Source organism: Adiantum capillus-veneris, chromosome 30, assembly GCF_014529385.1.
Source record: "Adiantum capillus-veneris isolate H3 chromosome 30, ASM1452938v2, whole genome shotgun sequence".
NCBI lineage: Eukaryota > Viridiplantae > Streptophyta > Polypodiopsida > Polypodiales > Pteridaceae > Adiantum > Adiantum capillus-veneris.
This window is the reverse complement of record NC_140960.1, coordinates 30,079,142-30,098,582: the sequence shown is the minus strand read 5'-3', so window position 1 is coordinate 30,098,582 and position 19,441 is coordinate 30,079,142. Positions and strand designations below refer to the sequence as shown.

General features: G+C 43.4%; 1 protein-coding gene across 4 annotated transcripts in view; it reads left to right on the top strand.

Annotated features, from left to right (window-relative positions):
• LOC147417735 (DNA repair protein RAD51 homolog 4-like) overlaps positions 1–15,049 on the top strand; it is a 68,982-nt gene extending 53,933 nt beyond the window's left edge. For all 4 annotated transcript variants that reach the window (XM_086506574.1, XM_086506576.1, XM_086506573.1 and 1 more), the window contains 4 exons: positions 2,547–2,643; positions 2,830–2,900; positions 13,894–14,043; positions 14,314–15,049. In XM_086506574.1, coding sequence (XP_086362700.1) covers positions 2,547–2,643; positions 2,830–2,900; positions 13,894–14,043; positions 14,314–14,370 — 375 coding nt within the window. In that variant the 3' untranslated portion in view covers positions 14,371–15,049. The remainder of the gene's footprint in view (positions 1–2,546; positions 2,644–2,829; positions 2,901–13,893; positions 14,044–14,313) is intronic.
• The last annotated feature ends 4,392 nt before the right edge of the window (positions 15,050–19,441 follow it).

Genomic DNA, 19,441 nt, shown 5'->3' with positions numbered 1-19,441 from the left:
AAGCAGAACACACTCAGAAGACCTTGCACATCAAAATATGATGACGTGGCACTTGTACAGATGATCCGCAATTCTTCGCGGCAGATTTTTAGGAAAATCCCAAAATTTTAGGAAAGCTTTTTTTTGGGGTCAGCTTTTCATATTTGATGCTTTTAAGCTTGGGGCCTTTAAATATGAGCCTTGGGGGCCCTCTCTGGCACTCTTCAGCGCGCAGATTGCAGAGGAGGTGCTCCTCGGCTGTTGTACTTTGCGAATTAGCAATAATAAAGAAATACCGAAAGGGGCGCCAGCATTTGGGGCCAATGCTCTCTTGGGGTGGAACTTCGCCACTCAGCGTCTCGTGTCGTGCATCTGTTTTAGTTCAGTTGTTATTTGAAGGGCTTAAAGTTGTTCAATCTGTTCTTTTCTATTTGCACATGGTGCCCGTCTTGTGACAATGGCTACAGATAGATGAAAATGATTTTTGTGCACACAGAATGACTTTATAAATTTATTGGTGCCAATTATGAACGCGTAGATTTTTTGTTCCAATGCGCCATCTGGAAATTTATCCGTGACCGGATAGTATGATAAGTAGAATAGTGGCCTGTCTCGCAATGGAGAATGAAGCAGAAATCAACCAAGGAGAACTCGTGTGGGCATCCCCTACGCAAGCAGATATCAAAAGAAGCCTCTCCCGCGCTGAAAATCCTAGTACGAAGCAGACAGCCATTCTCGGCTACAAGTATTATTTTCAGCCAGTAGGCTTACGGAAACATGCATCTTTATGCATCAGACAAATATTCGGGACATGAATAGTAAATTTAGTTTCGGGTTCACGTGCTTGTAACAATTTAGAAAATTACTGAAAATCTCCTTCTAGGGGGGGATCAGCCCATCTTCCGGTCCCTAGTGTTGTGTCGATTTTCTGCATTGTTTTCTCAATTTTTGTTGTGCAGAGTCCTATTAAAAATAGCAAATAAGATTTAAAGTTGTAAGAGCACGCTTCCCTTTCTGTGACACCTTTGCTCTCCCTTGCACCTCGCGCTACCGCTGAGAAACTTGCACGTGTGCGGGAGAGCAGCTCGTTATGTGTGTGTTAGGGTTTACAAGGCGCGCCAGGGTTCGTGTGCAATGCAGTCTCCCCCTGCGTGTGTGTGCATGTCCTTTTTGTAGTCTTTTTCCCCCTTGTACAGAGTTTCTAGCAGCTCGTTCGCAATCTATGTGTGGTTATCTTGTGTGTATGTACGTGTGTATGCATAACGGAGAGGGTGTGTGACAAATCCAGATCTTGTGAAAATGAGCGTGCTCAGTATTCAGAATATCTCCTTTCTGTTGTGTGATGGATTCCACCTCGCCTACCATCTACTGGGAGGGTCACTTGTAAGGGGCTCATTCCAGCTCAAGCCCTCATGGACTCAGCGGTGCAGTATGCTCTCAATGCGGTTATTTTGTTCTTTCCGGACAAGATGCAAGACGTGGGCTAGTGGGTAGACTTCCTTCGAACAGAGAGTTAGAGGTGTTTACTTTGTTGCCAGAGGATCCTGTTGGTAGACACTGACGCCCACAATATGTTGCTTGAATTATCCCCATTTTTTTGGTACTCAAATGACACATGTATGGCCTTGGGCTCTTACCAAAGACTCCCAAAGCCTCATCCACCACAAGTGCCCGGTATGGGTGGAAATAGTTGACTTTTCATGCACTTGGCGACACTTTCTTCCTATTCTTGCTTCTCACTTGGGGAAAGTGTATGTTCTCCCAAACTTGATGCCAATACAAATTGGTTTTGTGTGCATTTGTGTCCCCACCCCGGAAGGCATTATGTTAACTTGGGGGACCCTCTCATTGGGAGCCCCTTAAACCTCAAATGTAGGAAATTTGCAAAATTCATGCTTTCGCTGTGGAAAGTTTGGACACATGCAATTTGAATGTCTTGAGCCTAATTTGCAACCTCCTATATCAGCTGTTCCAGACCTTGCTGTTTCCAATGAGAAAGAGGTCTCTATCCCTAGATCACCCTCCATTGGGGCCACTACCTTGCTTGTTACTCCACCTCTGGAAAAGGCAAAGTCAAATCGGCTAGTTCCCTAAACACTGTGAGTGAGGGAAAGCTCGCAATTGCACATGACACCAGGAATAAAGGAAAGATTGTGGATTCGGGGGAAGGATATCCTTGGGTGACTCACAAGAAGAACGTTAAATATCTCACAGCTTTCCTCTTGTAATTATGTACCTCCTGCTGTGAAATCTGCGGTGGAAAAAAATATTAACACGCGCTTTGGGGGTTCGTTACTTCTAGTTAAGTTCTTGAAGCTTTGGAAAATCTTTAGAGGCTTGGATTTTTTGTTTTGGAAGATGAAACAAGAATAACTTGAGTATGTTAAAGTAACTGAATACACGATTGCAATTATGTAAGTCTGTTAGATGTGAGCCACGGACCTTTCAATTTGCAAATTGTGAAATTTTTTTATGTGAGCCATGATGGAAGTAAAATTTCCAAAGCACGTAAAAATTCATTCCAACTTATGTGGAATACTAATTGTCCTCTGAAATGTATCTCTAAGGAAAGTGAAGGAGTTTGGCTCAGGGATACAAGACTCATTGTGCTAGATTCCATATCTTCTGTGGTCTCTCCTATCCTTGGCAGTAGTTATGTGCAAGGTATGCTTTGTTTACCTTGACTGAGAAAAGCACATCTTGTCATAGCCTCTGGCCACATCCACTTTTAATGTGTTCCTCTATGTGTCGTGTGGTTCCCCCCCTTTTTTTCTAAGAAACAAATTGTAGACATAAGGATGGCATGTACTCGATTTCATCTACCTTTCCTTTTATGTTTTGTTGTTGTAGGTCATGCTTTGATGATGAAATGTGGACAAACATTGAAGAAAATTGCAAGTGAAAACAGCCTTCGCATTCTGGTAAGACATGTCAAGTCTCAGTGGCAAACAACTGATCAAAGATTTTAGTCTATGTTACATAAGAGGTCTTTTCTCTCTCAGGATCGAGAATGCTACGCAGATATGATGGTGTGTTTTTGCACAATGAGACTTTTGTGTTTTTTGCTAATAACAAATGCTTTGCAATGATATAGCGTAGGTCCAGTTTAATAGTGAGCTGTTTTTATATCTTCTAAATTGTTTGACGAGGGTCAAGAGCTTTTTGCAAGATACACAGTGTCATTTTTCACTCTGAAGGCAAGATACAGTTTGGTTAGGCTCTGATTGTTTTAACGTATCAGACAATACAGTGAAAAGGGCCCTTGTCAAAGAAGTGGTCTTGCTCAAAACATGGAAGAAGAAAAAATTTCTTTGTTGATAACCTGAGTGGAGCACTATGAAAAGGTCCTTGCATAAGTGTTCAAGTATATAGGAGGGAAAGGCCTCCCCTGTAGAGGGGGATAACATATTTGCCTGACCTTTCCTACAATACCCCATGACCCATAAATGGGAAAATAAAAAGTTAAAAGCAAATAAATGGAAAATCTGTATTGATGCCTAGAACCTAGAAAACCTACACAAGGCCGTGGACAGCCAGAAAGAAGCCCTCATCCATTAGATCTAGATGGGAAACCTAGGAGAACCTACAATACTGACACCCCCTCTGAGAGCTTGGGGACATAACACAACCAAGGATCTTAGGGCCTCCAAGAAGGAATTTAACAAGTCCAATCCACCATTGTATCAAGCACACCACCTCTTTAGAGAGAACTGCAGGGCACTAGGATAGACGATCCTGTCCACCAATGGCAAATATGGGATTGCGGAACCACGATTAGTGTCTACCAGGCTTTGGTAGTGAGTGTCGGTTGTACAAAATCCAGATTAGAACTCCACCGCCTATACACCATACCGTATGTGTGTGCCATCGATAGATATAGGTTATAGGAAAAGTTGTGAAGGAGGCCGATCGAACCTTTACTGAGGTTGATCGAACCTTTACTGAGGTTGAAGGTTACAGGAAAAGTTGTGAAGGGGGCCGATGGAACCTTACTGAGGTTGAGCCATAGACAATTCACAATGCCAGAAGCCAACATAAGGTGAGTTTTTCGTAGGATCATGAAAATGAACAACCCTTGCCTCGCCCGTTACAAATGTCACAAAAAATTGAATAGGACCTCTGGGCTCAACCAAGCAAGCTAGAGTAACTCCTTGAACCTGTTGCAAAGAGAATACAAGAGGCTATCCACATCCAAGTCTCTAAGTGCAAGCGTGGAGTCCCCCTCTTGAACTTTGAAACCATCTAGGAAAAGTACCTTTGGATAGAAGTAGGAGATCATAGGGCTAACGGGCTTAAGATCATTTGCATCAAGCCGGTTCGGATAATGCTTCCGAACATAAACCTCCATGTCGGTAAACCTCCATCCGACATGGAGCATGTAGTCTTTCCATTTCACGAGATCAAGAAGAATCAGCAATGCTTTGTTAGTAGAAAACCTGCTTCTGTATCTAGATGTCACAAACTGCTGACGTGTCAAAGCCCTGAAGAATGGAGCCAACTTGCAGATCCCGGCCGAGGGGCCTAAACCCTAAGTGAAGAAGCAGAAGCAGCAAAAGATAAAGAAAGCCCACACACACATGAGCGGAGGAGATGACGTGGCAGACTGTACGGATTTCCGGGTTTGCGCTGACATCATGACGTGGCAGATTGTACTGATTTTCGCGTTTTGCGTTGGCAGATTTTCGGCATTGCTTTTAGACCAGAAGCTTTTGAGTTAAAAGTCTTTTCATGAAAAACTGCTTTTGGGGCCTAGGGCCTTTAAATATGAGGCTAGGGCTCATTCCCTAGCATGCTTCGTGGAGAAGGTGCAGAGTCTAGAGTACCGGCTTGTACTGTGTTGATGCAATATAAAGAAATATCGAAAGGGGTGCCAAGGTTTGGGGCCAATACTCTCTGGGGTGGAATTCTGCCACTCCGTGTCGCGTGTCGTCTCTCTCTCTCTCTCTCTCTCTCTCTCTCTCAATTCAGTTGTTATTGAAGTGCTAAAAGTGTGTTTAGTCTGCTCTTTTCTATTGGCACGTGGTGCCCGTCTTGTGACAGTGGTATTAGAGCATCAGATGTGTGCTTTTCTGAAAGCATATCAGTCCTACTAAAGAGCAGACACAACAAGATCGCACTTCCAAAGTTCATTGGAGGTTTTGGCTTCGTGCTCCGCCGACCCCGGACTAATTAGTCACTCCCACCCTTACTGCATCCCGCAGCAGGCGCGCTCCCGTCTTCACCGGTCATGTCTTACAGGGCATAAGCCATAAAGATCACTTGCAAGAGAAGGATCCAAGATTTGTTTCGAGCTGTTGTTCTTCTTAAAAGCAGTGCCATGTAGATGTTGATGTCTATAGCTACCAAGCAACACACTCCAAGGACTTGGGAAGCTTTCAAGAAAATTTTTGCCCGAAGTTGTATGGTTTCTGACATCTTCCTTCGGAGTGCAACTTCTGCCAGAGTGGGGTATCTTGAAATGCTTGCCATGGAAACCCTAGGAGATTATAACTTGAAATTTCTCGACATTTCCCAGTAGATATCTCTTCACGAGCAGATGACCTTGGAGGTCCAGTGCGATTGCTATCTTAGGACTACTATCACCGCCAGAGGAACATTGTCTGTCCAAGAGCTAATGGACTATGCTGTCGTCAGCTACGACCTTATGGAAGGAACCTAACCCTAATTTTTTTGGTGCAGGTTTCAGGATGGAAAGTCGGTCGACTTTTCGAGCTCGGGTGATGTCGAGATTGCTTTTTAAGTTTGAGTTCTGTTTGAGAACTTGTTTGGTGTTCTTGTTTGGAATTTGTTTGAAATGGATGGTATCTGTTTTGAACGTGTCTTGGTGCCGATTTGAATTGTTTGACTCTAGTTTTAATACTGGTTTCAATGATCGCTGATTTTACTCCCGGGTGGAGTAGTGAGGAATGATGTTTGAAAATGCTTGTTCATACTCATGGCTCGGACCCTTGTGGTTATTTGTGGGGGGGAGTATTGAATGATTGAAAAGTGTTGTTTTTACTCATGGCCCGGGGGGAGTATTGTTGTTGTTACTCCCGGCCCGGACGTGGATGGTTATGCGAGAGGAGTATTAAGAAGTCTGAGCAGTGGTTACTCTCAGCACCTCCAAACGACGCAGGCTGCGGTCAAGGGGGCGTTTGGTTGTAAAAGGCCTCTATATCTTCCGGCCCGGACCTTTTTAGGTTATGCAGGAGGAGTGATGAGGGAGTTGTTGAATATCTCCTTTCCCGGACCTTGTTAGGTTATGCGGGAGGAGTGTTCATCGGCGGCTTTATGTTCTATGTCTTGTAACATGCATATGTGAGCATTTGTGTTGCATTGTGATGTGCCAACCACTGAATATTCCTGATTGGATGAGATTGCTTGGGTATGTAATTTTAGTGCATCAAGATGCTTGTGGAAGATCAGTGCGGTCTTGGTGTGATGGCTACTTTTACTACGCCGGAATATCAAGAGTTCCGATCTGGACGAAAGGAGAAGCCAACTCCTTGATCAAAAGAGCCGAAAGGAGAAGCTAACTGCTTAACAAAAAGAGCGAATTGATTGTCCCTCGGAAATTTTTTGAGCTAAGTTGAGTTGTTTTGCAGATATGCTGTAATCGTGGATGATTACTTTCTTTCAAGAAGGGGGGATGTCACATACTGCTGACGTGTCAAAACCTTGAAGAATGGAGCCAACTTGTAGATCTCGGCCGAGAGGCCTAAACCCTAAGTGAAGAAGCAGAAGCAGCAGAAGATAAGAAAGCCCACACACACATGCGCGGAGGAGATGACGTGGTAGATTGTACTGATTTTCGGGTTTTGCGCTGATGGAGGCAGGTGATGGATTTACATAGATGGAGGCAGGTGATGGATTTAGCTTGTATTGGCTGAAGGTCTTATATAGCTACAATGAGATTTCGAGGTTTACTGCTAGAGTTTCATCTGGAGATTTTTAGTGGCCTAGGTGTTGTTTTGGGTGAGGGTGATGCACTGTGTGATGGTGTATACACTCCCACTCTCAGATATATTCTTCACCCCTCTCATATGAAGAATCCTCGGTTCATTTCTCTCCATGCTATCCATGGAGGTGACATACAACAGAGCATTTTCATTGGTTTACCAGGACACTTTTGTATATGGCAGAGCCGGTCACATGGTAATTGGATGCACTAGGAGGAAAGAGCATCCAGAGCAGGCACAACGAACACTGTTACAGGAGGGTCTGGAGGCATCTTCTAGATCTAGGAGGACGGGGGTTGAGAAAGCCAAAAGGAGAGAAGCAAAGAAGAGAAGGCGGCAACGGCAAAGGTAGAGAGAGGTGCCTCTAGTCAGACACGTTTACAAGGAGAGGGATCCACCAAGGGATCTACCTCTTTAGCCTTCATTTCCTTAGACAACAGAGTAACAAGAAACGGCGTTTTGGAGGCCCGAAAAGGAAACGCCATTTCCTCACCGTTTCGGACCGGAAGAAACTCCATTTCGGACCTTATTTTTTAAAAGGGTAAATTTGGGTGGAAAGGCACGATTCTTTTCCAAATTGTTGTTTTTGCGAGCAGTTTCATGGGCCAAAGCTGTAGGAGGGAACAAGTGTCTACACACATGAAAAGATAGGCTCTATAGCGTATGGACAATTTTGACTTGTGACATGTATGATATATCTTGTAAGCTGTACCTTGGTTTGACACTTGATAGTATTTGAAAATGGTCTATTAAGTTGTAACTTGTAGGGTTGTGATCTGGAAGTTTACGGTTTACTGTTTCTTTTTTGAAGCCTTAAGAATTTTCAAACTTATCAATCAGTTTTGTTATGTTCCGGTTAGAAATACGCCTATAGCCCCTCCTAGGTTATTTGCTCTATAAAATATATTGTTTATAATTTTATTTTTTTAGAAAAGTTGTTTCTTGACCGTTTCTACCTTGGACGAAACTCCGAAACGCCGGTTTTTCCATTTCCATCTCTACCGTTTCTGTTTCGGGTGGTGACTATGTTTGGTAGAGATGCCAACTACATTTCATGAACCTAGTAGGGTTCTTGAGGGTTCGATTGTGCCATCTTCTTTGGCGGTGATAGCATTTGCATTTTTTAAGCCCCTCGAGGTGATTAGTTTTTTTTTCTTGAGAAAAGGATCCTTTCATTAGCTAAGAAAAACCGCCCATAGGGATACGAACCACCTCTACTAGAGAGGGCGACATCAAAACCATGGGGAGACTCTCCTAGTGAGTAAACAAAATATGTACAATGAGGCTAAATCACAAAATGGGAGGAGCTCTGTCTCGGGCTCTATTTGGCACATTTGACAAATCCTGGACTCAGCAGGTACTCCTCTAAATCTTCCTGTCTCCATCTCTAGTTGATGTGAGGATGTGCGTATCTGACCAATAGCACATGGTATCCCGTGGGATAGTTGAGTATCCATGTATCCTGGTCTGATCACAAAACCATGCTCCGTAAGCTGGAGAAGATGCTCTCTATAGAAAGCCATCTTCGTACCCAACTCATGTGTAGGTTGTATCCATGTCCTCTTCGTATCCAATTGAATCAAGTCTTGTCTGGTGAGCCTGGTAATCTCTGCCCTAGTGAGGGAGATGGAGGGTGCATCCAAAGAGTACTGAAATGGTCCATACTAAAGCCATGTAACTGAAACCAAGATGCCATCTTTGCATACCAACATGATCTATCTCCTTGCTATGCCAGTTGTTGCGAAGACTCTAGTGCTAATCGAGCATATCTGTCTCTAGGGAGAGCCCAGGTGCTATGCATAAATGAAACTGATCGAGTGAGTGCCTCCACTACCAATGGAGAAGCAGCGAGCTCTGCCCTAACAATGTCATGCGGTACTGAGGCCTTGGCCCTAATCATTTGAGAAATCATAGACACCAAGGGCCTCTCCATACATCTCCATCCATCAATACTGCCAACTCTGCTATGATGATCAACTGAGGGGCCCATATCTCCACTCCGTACAGCATGGCCGAAGTGACCAGAGTGTCAAAGAGCCAAAGCTTTGTCCAAGGTTCTTGGAATTGAACCTGCGAACATATCCTCTCAATTCTCCCCAATGCTGCATAGTCTCTCGTCAATCTCGTATTTGCTGCATGCCTCGAGGGAAAATATTGGACCATTGAAAACTGGTTACCGCCCCAAGATAAGTATATGCATTTGCATACTCCACAGTCTCTCGACCATTTGTAAAACGTGGGGGCGGACCTCCTTACCCACTGCGCCATAGTGTTAAAGGACATTACCTTGGTCTTACCAAGGTTCACAGACAATCCATTGTCGTGTGCAAATACATGCAATGCATCCCCTCTGGAGAATCTGAGATCAGCACAATATCATCAACATATAATAGCAACGGAATCCATTTCCCTGCAAGCTGAGCACCTCTATCACCCTCTGTCTGTACATAATCTGAAAACTCATCTACATATATCCCAAAGAGAGTCGGAGATAGGGGACAACCGTGCTTCACCCCAATAGTGGAGTGAACCATGTCGGACATGTCTTGAGTAGTGCGTACCCGCCCTACCATTGTTCTGTATAAAGCTAAGATCCCCCAAGTCAGCTCTGTGGACACCCCCATGTCTTGCAATCTGTGTACGAGTCTGGCTCGTGGCACTATATTAACGTCTTTGAGGAAATCCACAAAGCTACAATAAATCCTCATGCCATGGTGTCTACCCTCCAGCTCTGAGTGTCAAAATCTGGTCAAGAGTGAAGAAACTTCTCTTGAACCCTGCCTGTCCTGTTGCCCGTATGCCCTCTCTCTCTGCCCATCTACTCAACTCATGCTCAAGAAGTGATGCATATTGCCTTGCCAGAGCGTGACCAACCATGATGGCCTTTGTGTAGTGTAAGGCTTAAGCTGTAGTCTGTCACAAGACGAGCACCACGTGCCAATAGAAAAGAACAGACGGAACAGACTTTTAGCACTTCAATAACAACTGAACTGAAAGAGAGAGACGACACGCGACACGGAGTGGCGGAATTCCATCCCAGAGAGTACTGCCGCAAACCTTGGAGCCCCTTTTGGTATTTCTTTATATTGCATCAACACAGTACAATGCCGGTACTCCAGACTCTGCACCTTCTCCAGGAATCTTGGATTCTTCTGTGTAGTTCCCTAAAGCATAGATGTTGTTGAATTGTTGTAGGGACTGCAATGCTTTCTTGCGATCTTTCACCCCGGAAAAAGTAAAAAATTTGACTGTCGTGCCGCCATCTTTGAAATCTTTGGGTTGGTTAGGCGCATATCCCGGGTATGGATAATAAGGGTATCCATATGGGCTCCAACCATTGTAGCCTGGTGGCGGTGGTGGTGGTGGAGGTGCGGGCAATGGCGGTGGCAAAGGCGGTTGCACTGGATTAGGTCAGATGGCTGTACTATATTCCTGAAAACTCCCTCGATCGGAAAAGACGGCTGAGAAATTTGCCAGTTGGAAGCTCTCGTACTTTCTTATGCCGGAGGAGGAGGTACCACCTGGGGCATCAGGGGGGGTAACATGTAGTTCAAAAATTGTTGAAAACTTTGCAGCATCGGAAGATTCTGCTGAGGATGCCGTGAAAGAATGTCGTGGAGTTTGTTGAGCAAAAACTGCAAATATTCTGTTGAATCCATGAATTCCAAGTCTTGGGTTCTTTATGGCTTTATGCCCTGTAAGACACAACGATGAAGACTGGAGCGCGTCCGATGCGCGATGAAATAAGGGTGGGAGTGGCTAATAAGGCCCGGGTCGGAGGGCTAATAAGTCCGGGGTCGGAGCGCGAAGATGCCTCAAATAAAATTCCAATAGCTTTGTCTGCTCTTTTGTAGGACCGGTATGCTTTCAGAAAAGCACACGCCTGATGCTCTGATACCACTGTCTCAAGATGGGCACAACGTGCCAATAGAAAAGAATAGATTGAACAGACTTTTAGCACTTCAATAACAATTGAACTGAAGAGAGAGACGACACGCGACACGAAGTGGCGGAATTTCACCCTAGAGAGTATTGGCCCCAAACCTTGGCGCCCTTTTGGTATTTCTTTATATTGCATCAACACAGTACAATGCCGGTACTCGCGCTCTGCACCTTCTCGTTGAAGCGTGCCAGAGAATGAGCCCTAACCTCATATTTAAAGGCCCTAGGCCCCAAAAGCAGTTTATAGTGAAAAGCCTTCAAACGCAAAAGCATCTGGTCCAAAAGCAATGTCAAAAAGCTGCCAGCGTAATTTACGGAAATTCGTATAGCATGCCACGTCATCAACCAACGCAAAACGTGGAAATCTGTACAGCCTGCCACGTCATCATGCCAGCGCAATTTTCAAAAATCTGCCGCAAGTCTCTTTTTGTGTGTGTGTGAGAGTCCTGCTTTATTTTAATCCTTTATGTCACTTGGGGCCCCATCGAACGGGGTCCCCATAAGTTGGTAGGACTTCTTCTTCTGCTACTTGTTCTTCTTAGGGTTTAGGCCCCTCGGCTGACATCTGCAAGTTGACTCCCTTCTTCAGGGCTTTGACATGTTAGCAGTTTGTGACAAGTCTGCAGTTGGTTTGTTTTGCTACTTGAAAATTGTAAGGTGCTACAGGTTGTAGCTCCTCCTTGAATAAGACTGCCACTCCTCCTGAACCTCGTCCTCTGTGATCTGATCGAGTCTCCTGTTTGCAAGCTGTCTCCCATCTGGATCCGCTCACATGTGGCATGGACTGCCCCAAGGCCTGATGCGTCTCAGAGTAGAAAATGATGTCCCTCTCTGTGAAACTGTCCTCAAAGGCCCCTACATCAAGGCGCAAAGATCCGTTACAATTCCATGTAGCCACTCTAAGTGTGGTCCCATAGGTCTCGCGCCGTCATGTGGAGCGCCTCTCCAAAATAACCACTTGTCCATTCCTGTAGAAGGCCACTTTCCCCTTCTCTCGAGCTGTCATTATCTCGGGCATTTCTTTCATATGAGCAAGTTGTGAGAGTGTGAAGTCATCTCCAAGGAATATGCCCGTTTTCTTTAGTGTAGGACGCCTCTTCAAGAAGTCCTTTGCCTCCATGGACGCTCTCTCCTTTGAAGTCTCCCCATTTCCTTGTGTCTTCTTCCCTACCTCCCATGATTTGTATGAGTAGCCTCACTACCCATCATGCGGATAAGTTCTTTGATTTCCCCTTCCACATCATCTCGGTCTTTTAGACCGGTTACTTGTACATGCAAAGCTCTAGTCTTCCTTCGTTGCTCTTCTTCTAAAGTCATGTTGATGATTGTAGGAGTGGGGATAGATGTGGTTTCTTTCTTTCCCTTTCCCTTTCCCTTGCTTAGCGACTTCTATCCATTTCTCGGCCTCATCGGCCTTCTTTAGTGTCTTCGTGATCACTTCCACCCACAAAGACGTCTTTGCTACATTCTGTTTCTCTTCCTCTTTGATCATCAGTACCTGTTCCTTGATGACCTTGATTTCCTCTATAACCGAGGGCTGTAATTCACCTTCCTCTAGTCCACTGCTTGCTCTATCAGCAAGCTCTCGCTTGAGGGCTGAGACCTCTTGCTTGTGAATCCACCTTAAGTGCTTGTATCTCTGCGTGCAGGTCCTCTTTCTCCTTCTTCCAATGCACGCCATCGTTGAGGAACATTTGAAGAAGTTTGGCCTTCTCCTTCCACCATCCTTCCATCTGTGCTTTCCATTCCTTCATCTCCCTTTCCACTTGTGTTACCCGCTTGTTTGTAAGCATGAAGGTTGCCTTCGTACGGGACTTGCAAACTGGTGAAGCACTCATGACCTCCATCATAACAGCCCCCGCAAGCCACCTGGGCAATTGAGTTGGTTACTTGCTTCAACTGACTTTGCCTGCAGTAACTTTGTAGCAAGGCACCTCCGGGGCTGATTTAAATGGCCGATTGGGCTGATTTCTGGCTGCTATCCAGCCCTCTGTAAAACGTAGGAACAGACTGAAAACTGAGAGTTCTCCACGATGGATTCGGTAGAAGAGAATGGGGCTGATGGTGGATCACCTTGGCAGCCTTGGGGCAGCCAGCAAACAGCACCAAAAGTGTGTGGGGCAACTGCTGCAGCAGTAGCTGGGCAGGCCAGGTGTGCAGTAGCGCAGTGCTTCAGTAGGGGGGCAGGAAGTGCGCGCAGCAAGCAGAAGACAGCAGGCTTGCAGCATGGCACAAGGGCAGCAGGCGCGCAGCAGGTAGCGAGGGGCAGCAAGTAGCGCGCAGGGGGAGCCCAGCAGGTCACGCACACACAGAGAGAGAGAGAGAGAGAGAGAGAGAGAGAGAGAGAGAGAGAGAGAGAGAGAGAGAGAGAGAGAGAGAGAGAGAGACCTTGTTTCACTAATCTGAATCAGATTGCAGTTACTATCAATTAGATTAACACTAGGAATTTGAATAGAATTGATTGCATGCTTCCTGGAGTGTTTTGGCACCGAAGCACTTGTTTCATAAATTTCTTCCGCTGGATTCAATCTAGCATGTTGGCTAGCCTGGGACGTCTTCAGGTTTAATGGATTGGGAAACAGTATTTTCAGCTGTATGTTTGTGTGGTTCGATCCTGTTTCATTTCTTGGGGCCATAGTCTCGCACAGTACACACTTTCAATAATGTCCAATTATGGGACATGAGCATGTGTAATTGGCATAGTTATGGGAAATGAGAGGAACGACGGAAACAGAACCGAAAACGCAAAAAGTTAAAGTTTTGTGGAGTTTCTAGTAACTTAAGTGAGCGAGGAGATTTGGAAATAGAAACTAAAAAGGGAACAGAACCCGAGAAAAAGATGGAGTTATGGGTAAACTATGTACTGATAAGCGACTGGAAGAGAGATTGCGCGATTGATACTGGCATAATGTGGTTGATTTCTTTTAAAAAAAATAAAATAAGAAGGAAACAATATTTCATGAAAGTTCTCTTTTGCATAATTTAGGGTAGAATTGTATATCATAAGGATATGACCATGTGGTGCATGCAGGTTACGAATCATATGGTAACGGGGGGAAATAGGATAGCAAAGCCGGCTCTTGGAGAAAGCTGGAAGGTGGTTCCAAATATTCGCTTGCACATATCTAGAGAGGCAGGAAGTGATCTTTGTTGTGTATCCTTGACGAAGCACAGCTCCATGGTAATTATGCGAATTTGACCCTAGGATTTATGTAGAGATGCATGTAGTCAGGTTGTAGTGGTATCAATTTTCATGTTTTCTGATGTGTGTTTTTTGGTTTTTTAAAACAAGCCTTAGTGAAGAAGGGAGTTTCGCCTACATTTGACTTCTGCGTGTGAAGCATTGAAGTTTTCTAATTTGTACATGGGTCCTTTCATTTAAGAGCCTCATATGTGTTTGCTTTTGGTATAGAATGCCAACGTTACCCGTCGCCTTGTTTAACCTTTGCAGAGTTGCAACAAGCAAGCTTTTTTCCGGTTAACCTCTGCAGGAATGGAGTCGCCATGAGTACGCTTATTGCATGATCTTTGCCTTGGCAAATTATGCTTGTATGTTAGACAAAATGCGCTACTTATGTACATCACAAAATGTGTAACATTGTCCCCTTGCCAACTTTGTCTTTGGTCGTGCTAGTGGTAAAGTGAAAAGGTGCCCTACTTGTAGGAACCATCAAAAGAAGGTAGTTCTATTCCAGAAAAAGGGTTTTACCAGAGGAAGGTTAGGAGGGCGAGTTACAATTATAGCACAAGAGGGAAGCTATTCTATTCCCATACTAACTTCGAGTGACCTTCCTTTTTCTAATTTGTGGAACTTCTATTGGGTACACGACAATGGCAATGGAATATTGCTTTGAGAATTTGTGGGGTACTTTGGGAATTTGTACAAATTTCAGGGATATTTTGGTAGATTTTGTATTGCTTTTAGTCATAAGACTTATAAATTGTAGTTGTCCTCCACTTTGCACCAAGAAAGCAGTCCCAAGGTCGATGTTCTCATAAGAAACGAGCTGTTGGCTTCGAGGTTCACTAATACTCGGTGGTGCAATCCCTGCCTTTGCCATTTCTTGCAATGCTTGAACTTATGTTTGCCCTCTTTTACCAAAAACACCCTGTCAAGAGGCAAGGAAAAACACATGGTTCAGACTTAAAATAAAATAAAGTTATTGAATACTGATGGCTTTCTTGCTTATGTTGCCCAGCCGTTTCTCTTTATGACATCCACACATTGTATCTTGCTTCTTTATTATGCACAACGAAAAACGGTTGAAGCGATTTGCATAAAGTATAGTGGTGATAGTTTTTTGTCTGAATGAAATGCATATACTGCAATGGCATATCAGATCTTCACGATTGTGCGAAGTCTAAATTGTTTCTGAAGTGAAACTTGTGAGGGAAAACTTTGTGCTGGTGTCCTAAACATTCAGAACTAGCTTTTGACTTTGGGGTGTGAATTAAGCTTCAGCTAAAATATATATGTGCGAAATATTTGCTTGTGGTGGTCTTCCAAGGTAGATACATTGTTGCATTGTGTCGTAATCAAAAGATAGATTGGATTAAGCCTCTACCTTGGTCATTCAAAACTTGTTGACTATCAAAGTAATTTTTAACAACATGTTGATTAAAGTTGAAAAGGAAGATATATGCACAAGAACTCAAAATATATATTTCGTTCTTTGCTATAAGAGCCAATAATGCCACTAGACATGTTTTAGTGACAAATTTCAGGCCTTCACATTCACAAGAAGATTTAGAGAAGTTTTCATGTAGGAAAGTAGTCTTTTTCTTTTTCATACAATGCGTAACATCATGAGCTTCTGCTCGAGAGGCACCGGATACCTAGCTAGGTACGAGGGGGGGAGAGGAACCGTCGGTCCCCCAACCGGGCCGATGGTCCCTTGCCCCCAATTGTACCTAGTTAGGTATACGGTGCCTCCCTCACATAAGCTAATGATGTTGAGGTATGTCACAATGTGGGAATTATTGTGAGAATTAATCCAAAACTTCTTGTGATTTCTACATTGGTGCTGTAAGGACCGAAGAATCCCACAATAATAGAAACGATGACTATATTCCAAAGTGCCAAATATGCATGGGTGTAGAAATTGCAAACGTTTATATGTGGGAATTATTGTGAGAATTAATCCAAAACTTATTGTGATTTCTACAATGGTACTGTAGGGACCAAAGAATCCCACAATAATAGAAACGATGACAATATTCCAAAGTGCCAAATATGCATGGGTGTAGAAATTGCATAGACGTTTATACTCGCGTTCATACCATTCACTTGTGATAGGAATATGCATGCATAATCTTGGAAAGAATGAAAAGGATCGAAGTGTAATTTAGCATAACACTTTGAGGTAAAAAAGTTGCCCATATGTAAAAATTGGCTTTTATAATTGGACCCTTCCATCCTCTTGGCTTTCATGACTTGATCTTACGAGGGCTTGAAAAAGTCTAACCATAGTGAGTTTGAAGTTGGTCAGGACATTTTGGTATGGTCTAGAGCTTGACTGTGCTTCTCATATCAGACTATCATATTTGAAGAGAATACATTCTTATCTTTAATCTAGGACAGTGTTGATTGAGAGGGTATAATACTTTAAATATAACTAAAGTAAAAGCAAAGTGGCTCTATGAAGTTCGTTCAAGACAAGGTAAGTTGTTATTTTTGAATGATAGTTTTTTACCTACCTCTTCAATCTTCATATATTGAGCACAATCGCATAAAAAGGAATGAAATTGTTATTGTAGTGCTTGACACGTATCAAGTTGCACAAATTTCCTTTTTGATTTATCATATTATTAATCTTGATTGTTTTTTGTTATCCCTAGATTATAAGGATTTGTAATCTCTTAAAAAATTATTGCATTTACTCGAGTGGAGGGTTGGACATTGCTAACCCCACATGATTTTTTTGGGGCTACATTAAGGATTCCTCTTTTTGTTTTGTGCTTACACTGCTTACACCGAAATTGATATGCTCAACATTGTCTATGTCATTAAGTTCAACAATAGTTATGTTGTGGCATTTGACAAATTTTTATTCTAAAGTCTTGTCAAGTATTGATTTTGGAAATCTTCCCCTCAATTGCTGAGAATCCACCACATTCGCTTTCGTTTCCTTTTTAAAAAAAAATTTCGGCATGTCTTTTTTATGATATAGTCAAGATTATGGTAGCAATGATCATAATCAACCCAAATCTTTGCCATACCTTCTGATAAGGCTTTGGAAGTACTGAAAACCAAGAACAATATGAGGATTGTTGGAAAAAGAATTGGTGTTGCAATCTTGCTGACCTAAAGCGTTGGGAGTGTGTTGATGCAGTTGTGTGGTCATGGACTCCAAGGGGTGGAAGACTGGCAGAAGCAATTAAAATCCCATCCAATGTTGTGGAGAAAGCAAAAGCTAACTTAGTAGGAGAAATCGAAGAGCATTTCATTTTCATAAACTGATTGCTTTCATTACAACAAGCAAAAGCACAAGAACAATGCAAACACAAAAATAGGCATATATGAAAGAGCACAACAAAGCAAGCATACCTTCAACAATGATTGCTATGAACGAATGAGGTGAGGAGGATGACACACACAAAAAAAGAGAGTTTCAATAAAGAATGTCATGAAAGCAATAACTCAATAATGCAAGAGAATGCTGAGATGACTTGATAAGTGAAAATGTGAGAAAAGGGATACTTGAAAGGGCCCAAAATTGATATGACTATACCCACATAGGGCCAAAAGCCTAAACATGGACGAAAATGAATATGCATGGCCAACGTGGCCATACAACCTGTTCGAATTAGGGTTGTAGAGAAACGCACACAGCTTGGAGAAGACGAAGGAAGCTCAAGGCACACAATTGAGAGTGTGTTACTTAGTGTGCAATGAAAAGATAGATAGCCCTAGAGCGATAGGCGTATAAACAATGCACGGGGGAAAAACCTCCTAAAGATGGAAAAAAATGCCCCGACAGTCCTAATGTGTTCACACACATCAGTACCACATCTTTATGGTAACAACCCCCCCCCCCCTCGGAGTGATGCAGTGAACGAGAGCTGGCACATGAGTAAACGGAAGTGCCATGCCCTGAGGACATGATCAGTCCACAAAGGGGAGCAAGCCCAAAGCTTTGTGGAAAGCTTCGAGCTTCTCACGAGACAATGCCTTTGTGAAAAGATCTGCAATGTTGTCCTGTGTTGGCACATAAACCAAGCTGATCTCTCCTGATCAGAGCCTCCCCCTGAAATACTGGTAATGCACGTCAATTGGCTTTTGTGAGCATCAAAAACTGGTTTCTTCGCAATTGCCAATGCGCTCTCACTGTTAGTGTAGATAGTGTTTGCAGTGTCCTGCCCAACACCCAAATCAGCCATAAGGCGTCTCACCCATACACACTCAACCGTACCTGTGAAGATTTCCCTATACTCAGCCTCACAATTAGAAGTGACCACAGTAGGTTGCTTCTTGCTCAACCATGATATACATGAACTGCCAAGCATGAAACAAAAACCACTAGTGGACACTCTCGTGTCAAAACAACCAGCCCAATCTGAGTCCGAAAAAGCATGTAAGTATGGAGGCAATGATCCCCCCTTGGGATAAAACAAGCCAAGATGTAAAGTGCCACTAAGGTAGCGGAAAATCCTCTTGACAGCATGCCAATGCTTAGATGCATAAATCTGCTGACCTTTGAGACTGCAAACTGAATATCTGGCCTCGTGTTGCATACATAAATGAGGAAGCCAACAACAGTTCGGTAAAGAGTGACATCAGCAGCATCACCAGCATCACCAGCATCATGAAGACTATACTTCAAACATGTTTCCATGGGAGTGGCAATAGGTTTGCAATCCTCAAGTCCAAATTTACATAGCAATGTCTCTATGTAACTTTTCTGACACAAGACAATACCACCATCACACTGCTTAAGCTTTATACCCAAGTAATGATGGAACAATCCCAAATATTTTATCTTGAAAGTAGCATTCAAATCAGCCTTAAATTCAGCAATATGTCTCTCATTTGGTCCAGTGATCAGCAAAATGAGAAGTACATCACCCTCACGCTTTACATACAATGTGATTTCTGTTGGACTGTTACAAAAGCCTTGTTTGACATATGAGAGATTGCTTCAACCCATACAAAGCCTTGTTACATCTGCACACTTTGCCCTCTTGTCCTTTTATGAAAAAACCGCAAGGTTGCGTTACATAAACTTCCTCAAATATGTCACCATTTAAGAAAGGGGTAACAATGTCTACTTGATGTACATCCCAACCAAAATGAGCTGCCAATGCACATAGAAAACGCACAGTAGTCATATGACAAGTGGGAGCAAAAGTCTGTTCATAATCAATGCTCTTTTGCTGTGGATAACCCTTTGCAACAAGTCGAGCCTTATGGCGATCAATCTCACCATCCGACTTGCATTTCAACTTGTAAACCCACTTTGTACCAATGGCCTTTTTGCCAGGAGGAAAATCACATAAAGTCTATGTGTCATTTTCTATAAGTGCATCATATTCTGATTGCATGGCAACCATCCAATTTTTTGAATTCTGTGCTTCATCAA